The 12,035-nt window shown below is 40.8% G+C and overlaps 1 protein-coding gene across 9 annotated transcripts in view; it reads right to left on the bottom strand.

The window, feature by feature from the left end:
- The window catches only part of EFCAB11 (EF-hand calcium binding domain 11), a 188,133-nt gene that overhangs the window by 110,416 nt on the left and 65,682 nt on the right, over positions 1–12,035 (bottom strand). Inside the window, exon 7 of one of the 9 annotated variants that reach the window (XM_027120303.1) lies at positions 2,140–2,838. The exons of the other annotated variants lie outside the window; for them this stretch is intronic. Coding sequence (XP_026976104.1) covers positions 2,772–2,838 — 67 coding nt within the window. The 3' untranslated portion in view covers positions 2,140–2,771. Of the gene's footprint in view, positions 1–2,139; positions 2,839–12,035 lie in introns of those variants that run through there. 9 annotated transcript variants of the gene reach the window in all.

The following is a 12,035-nucleotide window of genomic DNA, read 5'->3' on the forward strand; positions in this document are numbered from 1 at the left end:
AAAAAAAAAAAAAAAAAAAAAAAAAAAAAAGCATAATTGTCCTAACCAAAAAGAACCCACACCTTTTTTGAATTCCACCTACCACACCCCCTACACTTAGCCTATGTAAACGTCAGACTCCCAGTTTCAAATGCCAACAGCACAGGCGTGTCAGAGACAAAACTCACTGTGTAATCTGAGAGCCGACTGAGATCAGCTACACTGAGGAAATGAGAGTTGGGGTGGGGTGGGGGAAGGGAGAGGAAGCAGCAGGTGATTCTGGAGCAGTGCGATCAGAGGGCTCTGGGGACCCCTGAGGGAGGAGGACACGAAAGAAAGGGTGAGCCCAGAGCCCAGAAAGGCAAAGGAAAAGCTCCCCCTCCTTCTCTCTCGGCATTTTAACACTAACAGGCCCACAGGCATTAGGGCGGGGGTCACCTGTTCTAGGGATTAAAGATGCTGGTGGGCTAGCCTGGGAAACTAAGCAGCAGTTTACTACATTGTTGGGGCACTACACTCCAAGCTCCAGATTCAACTTTCCCAAACTTTAGAAACCAATCCATTCTTAGTTGGGGACTCTACTCTGTCACTTCCAAAAGGGAAAACTGTGTACTAAGCCCATAGTAAGTGTGCAATAAACACCCATTTAACTGATGGATCAACAGTGTACGATCTGATCACTGCCTCAGAGAACCTGATCCCTGGGGAGAAACTCAGCACTAAACAAAAGGAAAGGTTTCTTTTTGATCATCTTCCAAGACCTGCACGTAGTTTGTGAGAGTGGCCTGCGTTTCGAATTATGCATTATATTTCAGCCATCACTGCGCATGAGATTGTGTGGTCCTCAGGAAGTTTATGTTATGAGATATTCCTACTACAAGGATTCTGATTTTGCATCAAGCTCCACCAAAAGAAGGCATGTGTAAGTACATATCGAGATAAAAGCACCCCACAGAGCTGAGGAGTGAACCTCTCCTGTCAAACGCTTTCCTGGAAACACTACAGCTGGGGGTTCTCTCCCTGAGTCATAAACACCCAGCACTCGCCTTCCAGGTGCTGCCAGCCTGAGGCACCCTCCGGCGCAGGGTCCTCCTGCTATCTTTCTGCTGCAGTTCCTTGTTTTAAGTGCTCTGTAAGTCAGATTAAAGTATTTGTTTATTTTTTCAGTAGCCGACTAAAAATAAATCTGCAAGCTAAGGATAAAAAAAGACACTTCAAACTCTGCCTTTGAAGCCCATTTCATGGCAATGGGCTTCCCTCCTAGGGACCAGTTATAGATCAGGGGGAAAACAGCATTCAGAGCTTTCACCAGAATACCAGAGACCGAAACACGATTCGCACCCAGCTTACTTTCTCCTAGAAACAAAGGTGTGCATGCCCTGTCTCCTTCCCTCACGTGAAAGAACTATCACCATGTTTAGCAAAATAAAAATCTCTCTAAGGTGCTTGTCCCTCCTCCTCGTACTTTAGGAATGTTACCTCCAGCTTTTCCAAAAATATCAACCACCCAGATACCAACAACAGGGTTTTGATAGGAAGAAAAAGTATAAGATTCACTAAAAAAGAGGGGTAACGGGATCTTGGCAACGTAGTCTCCCTCCTGCCTGCAGGCCACAGAGCTTGCCCACTTGTCCCTACTACGTAACTTCCTATCGCCACAACCCTGTGGCATTCTGATATCCATCAGATAAAAACATTCTGTATGCTCACATGACAGTGTTAGAATTAACGGATGAGATGACAAGGCTGTCACATTGCTAAAAGCATGAGCTGTAGTATCCACAGACTGCATTCTGGCTGGGAGAACATGAAGTTACTGCACTTCTCTCTAAGCCCTGCTTCAATAAACAAAATGGGGGTGATGATAACAGCCACCCTGGGGCTGCTGAAAAGAGTAAATGAAACAAAGTATGAAAAGCGTTTAGTCTCCAGTAGGTGATAAAAATATTTAGTGGTAGTATGATGACAACCTAAGGGTGACCTCACAAAGAATCTACTGTCTTAACTCTCAAGGTCAGCTAGAGAAGGGTTGGAGAGCTCCCAGAGGTCTTGTGTGGGGTTGTCAGCAAGGAGCTGCAGTCATTCTTGAGGGACACAGAAGGACAAAATTCTCCTTAGAGTTTTGCCACCTGAGAAAGGCTCGAAGGGCCCTTGCTTTTCTCTTGCCCTCCCTCTCCCTCTTCCTCTCCCTCTCTCTCTCGACTAGATAGAAGATAGAGTTAGGAAAGTAAATAAGACTTCTCTATTCCCCTTGGACAGAGAAGTTGGTAGAGTACATATAATATTTCCCCAAATTTCCCAAATGCATGGGTAATGCCCTCTTAGTACTATAAATATACAAAGTGTTTACAGTCTGTTTTTAGGAATAATGAAAAAGAACAGTATCTAGAATTAGACATCAAGCTAAAAATAACTCTTAATTGGTCTTAGTTTAGGCAAATATGAGAGCCTTAATTTGCAAAAATTTCATGATGTAGCCTCTCTCCAAGAAAGGTCAAACACTGAACCTCTCCAGTATTTCTTGCACAAAGGTATAGAGATGTACCATTTTCCTGTTGCATGTGGTAGGGCTCTCAAGGGAAGACATTATCCTCTACCAAAATCCAAACATGCTATGCCATTCATAGCAATCCGATCATTTTAATTATAAACTAAATTTCCCTAAGCTGGTCATAAAAATTTATTATGTAATAGTTGATACACACAAAAGAACGAATATATGTTAACAAATAGCTACATTATGAAGCTTGGTAATAAACCCCAAACCTGTGAGCCCAACCCCAGCTTAAGAACTAGAAAATTTCCAATATTAGTGTAGCTACCTGCGCGCTCCTTCCCGATCTCAGCCCCGTGGCTGGCCTGCAGAAGTAATCGCTTTCTTAAACTTTGAATTTATCATTCCTTTGCTCTTCAAAGTATTTTTTTGCAAAGATGGATCTTCAAGTGTGTATTATTGACTTTGGCTAACACTGCAAAACCTTGGAGACCTTTATCTCCAAATGGATCTGAAGTTGGCGCCACAGAGCCTAGGATGTCTCAGCTGTTGCCATTCTTCCTTAATAGGCATTATGTGCCCGGCCCCTCATCTCCCAAGAGAGTCAACAGAAGTTCTAAGGATTCTCTCGGTTTGTGCCCACAGCAGTCACAAAATTTCCTGCATTCTCAGAATAGGTGTCTGTCTACACAGCTGCTGTCTGAAATGGGTAGAACTTTCTACCCACCCAATATGGGGGGGAGGGCACGTCACTGTCAGCATCCCATCCTTGTTGATAAAACTGTTAAGAACTGCGAAGGGCCTGAGAATTCAGCCTCCTTGCAAGCTACCAAGGTAGCTTGCCACAGTTTCACGGATGCTGGCAGAAGATCCAGGTCTATTGGTTCAGAGACAAAGGACTTCACTACTCACGGCACAGAGAGCGGCACGAGCATCACACATTTGCATCAGTTTCCTGTACCCCCAGATTCTACGGTGTAGTGTGGATGGGCTCAGATAGATGCCTGTGCACACAGAGGGCTGCATCACAGAAGAGGGACCTTGAGCTTATGGCGTCCAGCATGCCTGCCTTTTGTTCCGGAAGGAGACACTAACTCCATCTTCCAAGGATGTTCACTATACAAATATCCTTGAAAAGAGACTGTGGAACAAAAAGCAGTCAGTGCCTTACTCATAAGATGTGTAGAAACAAGGGAGGTCCATAGAGTTCCCATAGTCAACCATATCTGTTATACTTCAATTAAAATTTTTATTTAAAACGTTTTTAATGGTATGATTGTTTTAAATTCTATCTTGAATCCGGAAGTGACAATCATATATACAGAGCCTCGTGGAGGAATGTGTGACGATGTGCAGGAAAGGGTCCCCCAAAGATACTTGTTCATTACAGCTGACAAATATGTACTTTACAGGTTCAGGACTTCAGAAGCTTTGAGGGCATCTTTCTGACTCCCGTTTTTTTTTTTTTTCTCAACTAAGCAAGAACAGTAATTTTCCTCTGTAATATTAGCTTAGAATTTAATTAATAATTCTAAAAGACATAAAGATCTGCTGTGAGATAGAACTACAAGAATACTGAAAGTTCTAGCCACGGTCTGCATGGCCAGCAAGCTTCCTTGATATGATGTAAGCTCATCTTTACAGTGAAGCCCCTACTTTACATTATCCTACAATTTGCACCTTTTCTTCCCAAATCTGCCAGTTTTCTCATGCTACTGATGTACTGACCTCTTCTTTATATTACCCGGTAATTTATGCCTTTTCTTTAAGTCCATCACATTCCCTGCATTACTAACAGACTGACCTCCCCTTTATATTATCCTGCAATTTACACCTTTTCCTTCTGACTCCATCAGATTTCCTAATGTCACTACTAATGTACTGACAGCTCACAATTTGTACTGCATTTCTTGCAATTTGTACTCATTTTTCAGAAAAGCTGGAGGAAAGCTGCCTTGTTACTGTGTGTCTAGGGCTGAAGACCAGAGACTGCTGAGCGTGCGTGCTTCACTACAGGCCTGTGGACAGGGCTCCTGGCTTAGGACGGCGATGTTACGAAGTGATGAAAGATGATGAGCTGGGTCCTAAGTTGTTGACTAAGTATCAATAGATGATGAAAAGGAAGATGTACATTTTATTTTATTTTATATTTTTAAATTTATTTATTTTATTTATTTATTTTTGGCTGCGTTGGGTCTTCGTTGCTGCGCGCGGGCTTTCTCTAGTTGCGGCGAGCGGGGGCTACTCTTCGTTGCGGTGTGCGGGCGTCTCATTGCGGTGGCTTCTCTTGTTGCAGAGCACGGGCTCTAGGCATGTGGGCTTTAGTAGTTGTGGTGCACGGGCTCAGTAGTTGTGGCACACGGACTTAGTTGCTCTGTGGCACGTGGGATCCTCCCGCACCAGGGTTCGAACCCGTGTCCACTGCATTGGCAGGTGGATTCTTAACCACTGCGCCACCAGGGAAGCCCAGGAAGATATACATTTTATCATCTGTCCTTTAAGAAAATTTCAGGGGCTCCATAGGACGAGAAAAGTCTATCACAACTAACTTAACTTACATTTAACACATACTTTTTCATTGAGTTCAAATAAAAGAGAGGCTTTTTGACATGTTAACAAGTTTCCCTCAGTTTGTACTCTTGCTATTTGCCATATTTCCTCCCGGTCACTCTGAAGTGAGACTTCCTGCAGAATGTGCTACCTATGTGGAGTCTGAAATGAATTAGAGTCGGTAAAACAAAGGGAGGTAGGGTTAAGAGAAAGAAAATTCCAGATACAGGACACCGCATGCGCAAAGGCACAGAGGTGCAGGCCCACAACCTTTCGGGAACTTCAGCTATTTCAGAGTGGCTGGAGCACAGACTGAGTAGGAAGGTGCCTGGCGCAGATAATGAGGATGTGCCATCTGAAGGAATCTAGACAATCTATAGAATCGGGAGCCACTGAAGAGTTTTAAGCGAGAGTAACGTGCTCATATTTGAAATCAGAATAATCTCTCGGATGGTGGAATGGAGGCCACGTTAGAATGGAGATGACACCGGAGGCAGGAAAACAGATCAGGAGAGTACACAATTAGCTAGTAAGGAGGTGACAAGGGCATGTGTTATGGGCTGAATTGCATCCCCCTAAAATTCCTATGCTGATGTCCTAGCTCCTAGTACTTCAGAATGTGATTCTATTTGGAGACAGGGTCTTAAGAGACAGCCACTGGTCTCAGAAGAAACCAACCCTGCTGACACCTTGATCTCAGACTTCTAGCCCCAGAATTGTGGGACAATAAATTTCTGTTGTTGAAGCCATCCCATCTGTGGCATTTGTTACGCCAGACTATGACAGCCTGGATCAAGGATGGTGAGCAGGAAGAAACCTGAGACAGACTCGGGTGGTAGAATACCCAAACTCTGGTGACCAGCTGGTATAAGTGGTCAAGAAAGAAGTTGATTTAGAGGATCCTGGTATGGGTAACTGGGTAGATGGCCATATCATGGACCAAGAAAAGTAATACAAGAAAAGAGAAAGATCGGCAGTTCTGAGGTAAAAGACAACCTCAAGCATTCACAACATGTGGAGTTCAGTAGGATGTGAAGACATGGGTCTGGAATTCAGAAAACAGGACTGAGATCAAGGCAGGGAACTGGAAGTCCTCCACGTGGAAGTGGAGGCTGTGAATGAAATCTGCCAGAGGAAGTACACTGGTGTAAAGGAGAATATTGGAAGGAGGATGCATCCAGTGAAGGAGATAGAAAGGGATGCATAGGTAGGACCGGACCCAGGAATGACGACTGTCACAGACATCAGTGGAAAAGGGTGTTCAAAGAGGGAGTGGTCATCGGGGTTGAATGTTGAAAAGAGGTCAGAGACTTAAGATTATCCATTGAATCTGTCAATTAGGAGCTTATTGGTGACCTCAGCAAAATTATTCAGTAGAGCTGTCAGAGGTGAAAGCCATGCTGCACTGAGTTGGCAAGTAAAGAGATTGGGGGTAAATGAAAACGGCAAGCACAGATCACTCTTGCAAGAAGCTTGGCTAAGTTGGAGCTGGAGGTGATGCAGGGCTCAGGGTGGGTTTTCTCATCATCATCATCATCATCATCAGTAGCGGTGGTACTGGCAGTGGTGGAGGAGGAGGGGCGGGGGGAATAGTACTACTGAGCAGGTAGGTGGTCACATCCTAAGGTCAGAGGGTGCTGGGCCTGCCTCTCTGACATGTTATTTCTTCAAGATGAAATCAAACATCATCTTTACAATGAGTTGTTCTAACTCCCATTTGGGGTGGCTGATTTGGATTAGAGTAATTTGCTGTTCAAAATATGGTCATGGGTGCAGGCAGCCCATTGGTGGAGAATCCCTCATAGATTTCTCTGCAAGGTGAGATAGATTATATTCATTTGATATCATGAAGGGGTAAGTTGGGTCAGGGGAAAAATAAGAGGGGGACAGGAAATCAAGAAGCAGGTGAAGAGGAACTTTATCCCCTGGCAACACCTGTCATGGCTGAAGCTAGGTGAATTCGAGTCCCTTGCTATGCATTTACTCTCCCACCAGACTGCAAGTTCCCTGCCTGCAGCAGTAAGTTACCTAGAGCACCCACACAGTGCCAGGCACCTAGAAGGAGCCCAATCAATTCGGAATGAGAGCTCTACCATGGCCCTACCATGTAGAGATCATGGCCCTAGAGCTAGGTCTTCATGCCCTGATGCCCAGTCCTGCCCACAAGGCAAGAAATGAGCCCAGTGAGTATCCACACCTGGATGTCTACATCCTCTCACAAGACTAGGATAGGTCAGGGAGGGATGTGTAACTGAGACGGTGAGAGACCACCTCTCCGGGTAGATCCCAAATCCTTTCTGAGTGAAATCAAGGTTACATCTAGGGAAACAGGGGAATGAGGCCAAGAAGAGGGTTTTAAAAGGCAGAATAAAGCAAACTGGATGGGGATAACATTTAGCATAGGAAGTCTGAAAACAATTCAGAACCAGGTGGCTATGAAATGTTTGTTAAGGGTTTAAGGTGCACATTATCTTATTTCATTTATAATCAGGACACCTTTCCCCACAATTTAGAATCTTTAAAATTGTGGTGCATCTTACAATAACTGGTATCTTAGCACTGTCATAGCTTAATGGGCAGAATTTTTTTTCATTAGTGGTACATGATATGAGGGTGCCCGAGAATCAATGGTGTCTTAAACTTCATGATGTGGTATTTTACTCTATGAAAGGCTACGGCAGTTGTTTTGATCTGCTGCGTTAAAGTACTCAGCTTATGTGACAAAGTGAGAGAGTGGCACGGACATATATACACTACCAAACATAAAACAGATAGCTAGTGGGAAACAGCCGCATAGCACAGGGAGATCAGCTCGGTGCTTTGTGACCACCTAGAGGGGTGGGATAGGGAGGGTGAGAGGGAGGGAGACGCAAAAGGGAAGAGATATGGGGACATATGTATATGTATAACTGATTCACTTTGTTATAAAGCAGAAACTAACACACCATTGTAAAGCAATTATACTCCAATAAAGACGTAAAATAAATAAATAAATAAATAAAAGTACTCAGCTTTAGCGATGGGTAAACTCTAAGTACTACCTCAACAAAAGAGTATCTCAAAAGGCACCTCTTCACATATTAAGTCACTGAGTAACTATTTTGAGAGCCCAACTGTGCACTTTAGTTGATCACTCCCAAAACAGTGAGCAGGAAGAACTCTAACTCACAGAAAGCTCTGTTACGCTGCATCGTGAGTAACAACATTCAGGACCCAAATCTCAGGAATAAAAAGCGGCTGATTATGACCATTTTCTGTTCAATTGGTTCTGCATTTGTAATTAAGTCTGTGCCTTCTCTCCAACACTGTGGAATGTTGATGACTTACTACATGGGTCAGAGGAAAAAGACTTGAGACTCTATTTCAAAAGATAGGAGGAAAATTCTAGCTTGCAGTCGGGAAAAACTCTGAAGAATATTTTGAGACAGTCGTCTTTCACCAGATGAACCCTGTGGTAACTGTGGTATTACTGGGGGTTGGTAATGCTTTCAGTGTTTACAAGGTCAAATCTAAATTCATATACTGGAAATGTGTTCTATTTTCACTGCTGAACACGGGCTGCCTCAATTTATTTGCTTATTTTTAAATGCGTCTTCTGGCCTTTAGAAGCTATTATTTACATAAAGGTAGTTCTGAACTTTACAAACATGTTGGATGCTACCTACTGTCTACATATTTTAAATAAGGTTAGATATGTACAAAGCAACAACCTATATCCAAAATAAGAAAATGAAAGATGGAAATCATTGCCAAACGCCTTCCTAAATCATATTTTAAAAGAATCATTTTCACAGATTTGTTTTTATCATACTGAATTAAAATATACTTTCTTAAAATATTAAACCATGTGAATATCTAAATCTATTTTCAATGTTTTATACAAAGAGTATGGAGAACAATTTTTAGAGCAATCAATAGGTCTACTTTGGGCAGTTATTTTATTTAATGATTATTACAACCCAGTGTCTGTGTTTTAAAATTGACCTAAGAGACAATCTAAAAACGTGAATATTTACCTTAACCTTCTTTAAGATCTAAATTCACTTTTCATCTTGGCTTTTCTCATTTTCACCTTGTACCTGATTACTTTACAAGGCATATGTCTCTTTCTTCCTTTAATTGCTTTTTGTACCTCCTTTTTCATTCTTTACAAAATTGCTTGTTGTTAAGCAATGTGCATAACATTAGGATACACATTCATTATTCTAGAACACTGTCTACTTGGTATTATTTTCCTCTATTCCTTTACCTCATTTGAATTGACCTAAACTGTACTTTCTGCTTTCTTTTGACATTTCTTTCTGTCAAAACATGTTCCCCCATCTTCCTGTCCTTTGATCACTACTCAATAGCTATTGTATTCAATACTTAGCCCCATGTTTTTCTGTTCTCCATTGTTTTTGTTAGGCTCTGGTGGACAGGCTCATAGCATATGGCTATTTTTCTTCTTAGTCTACTCTGCCTTACTTCTTTCTTTTGTATTTAAAGACATTAGAAAGACATCTCTTATGAAATTTAGGTCACTTCCTATTATTTTCCTTTTATGACTTTTGCTCTTCCAGATGTTGGTTTTTTCAGGACCACAGCACCTGTTCTGCTCTCTTCCTCATCTTACTGTAGTGATTATAATACTGACTATGGTATAATCCTATGAAGCCACTTCACTTACCCAACTTAAATTTGTTCTATTTTTCAATGACCTACGATGCATTTAATTTATTTAGCTATGGGAAGCTGCCCAAAACAAAAAGTTCCCCCAGAAAACCAAGAAACAAAACAAAACACCAAGCACGTCAATTACTTACATATACCATAATTTTCTTTTACATATGTGTCTGAATAAATATTTTTGAAGAACACAACGAGCACACTTTACCTTTACCAAACCAAGCTAACTTGTAGCATAACTTGTACTGCTGGGCTCATATAGCTTCTCGTTCCTATTATTATTCTTGAAAACAATGATTTCTAAGTAGAGTGTGGACGGGTTTATGACACGGGCTACCTGATATTCAGCTTGACTTACTCTGGTCATAACCTTATAAGGTCTTGCTTTTCTAATTGTAAAAAGAAAAAAGTGATGATTCTTCGCCTACTGTAACACAGGGATGTTACAGAGTTACAGAATAAGTTTAAGCAAGATTCAGTATGGATAAACTCTCTGGAACAAAGCTGTTCTATCAGAAATGTCAGAGATGTGTATGGGTACACATGTTAATATTAGTATATCCTCTTTCACATCTGGCCTATTAATACTTTTCGAGTTCTATTTAATCTAAACTTTGCAAGTATACCCTTCTTAATATTTATTTGTATGACTCCTTTCTCTTGAATACTGGACTGCACAGTCAGATGAGAGGGCTCAAATTAATTGACCTCATAGTCAAAGGTTCTTACCATATTTCAAATCGATCCTAAACTGAGAATTGGCTTCCATTTTATTTTCTGTTGAAGGTGGTTTATAATAAGTTGAAAAATAACAGTGGAAACTAAATAATAAACTGGAAAAAAATGTTAATCACTTAAATGATAAAAACATGCCAGCTATGTCTGTCTATAAACTCTATGGCTTATTGAGAGGCAGCTAGTGTAGTTGTTAAGAGTATAGGTTTTGGAGTCAATCAGCTTGGTTCTCTGGACTATTTCATTAAAATGAAAGCGAATAAAACTTATGGAGCAGTAGAACATAGTGGCTAAGAAGGTAAGCTTGAAAATTTAGAAGGAAATGCACCGAGTTAAGGACAGTCAAGGTAATTCTGAAGAAATTACAAAGCTCTAGGACTTATACTACTAGATATCAAGACTTATTATAAAGCCATATAATTAAAAGAGTGTGGTATTGGCACAAGGATAGACAAATAGATCACGGCAAAATAACATAGAGTTGATACTACAGTCTCTCAAGTCTGAAGTCAGTCTAGAGGCAGAATTCCTTCCTCCTCAGGGAATCTCAGTCTCTCTCTTTTTTTTTAATGGCCTTTAACTGATTAGATGAGGCCCACCCACATTAGGAAGGGTCCTCTGCTTTACTCAAAGTCTACTGATTTAAATGTTAATCACATCTTAAAAACATCTTCACAGCAACATCTAGACTGGTGTCTGATGAAAAACTGGATACCACAGACTAGCCAGGGCCACACATAAAACTAACCATCACACTTGCATAGGCAAAGAATAAGATAAGACCAAAAAAAGCATGAATCATAAAAAACTGATAAATTGGACTTCATCAAAATAAAGAACTTCTGTCTTTAAAAGCAAATGTTAAGAAAATGAAAATGAAAGTCACAGACTGGGACCTGTATCTGGAATATACAGAATTCTCTTACAACTCAGTAGTTTAAAAAAAAAAATTTAAATATAAGCAAAAGATTTTAACATACCCTTCATTACAAAGGTGTGGATGGCGAACAGAACACAAAACAATTGTTTAAGTCATTAGTCATTAGGGAAGTACAGATTAAAATCACAATGAGATACCACTATACACCTATTAGAAATGGGTAAAAACAAAACAAAAAATTAATAATACCCAGTGCTAGTAACAATGGACAGCAAATGGCAGTCTCATATTCTGCTAGCGGGAATGCAAAACAGTAAAGTCGATTCAGAAAAAGTTTCCCAGTTTCTTTATAAAATTAAAACATATACCTACCATGTGGCTCAGAAATCACACTTATTAACTCAAAAGAAATGAGGATAAATATCCAAACAAAAACCTGAACACAAATGTTTATATAGCAGTGTCATGCATAATCACTCCAACTGGAAACAACCCAGTGTCCATTAGCTGGTGAACAGATAAACTGGTACATCTGTACAACAGAATGTGACTCAGCATTTAAAAGGAATTAACCCCTGATATGTGCAATGGCATGGATGAATTTCATATGCATTATGTAAAGGGAAAGAAGCCTGAGACAAAAAATTACAAACTGTATGATTCCATTTACATGGCATTCTGGAAAAGGCAATAACATAGGGGCAAATTATCATCATCATCATCATCATC

Source organism: Aethalodelphis obliquidens, unplaced genomic scaffold (genome assembly GCF_003676395.1).
Source record: "Aethalodelphis obliquidens isolate GAN/ISIS:26980383/991018 unplaced genomic scaffold, ASM367639v1 scaffold21, whole genome shotgun sequence".
NCBI lineage: Eukaryota > Metazoa > Chordata > Mammalia > Artiodactyla > Delphinidae > Aethalodelphis > Aethalodelphis obliquidens.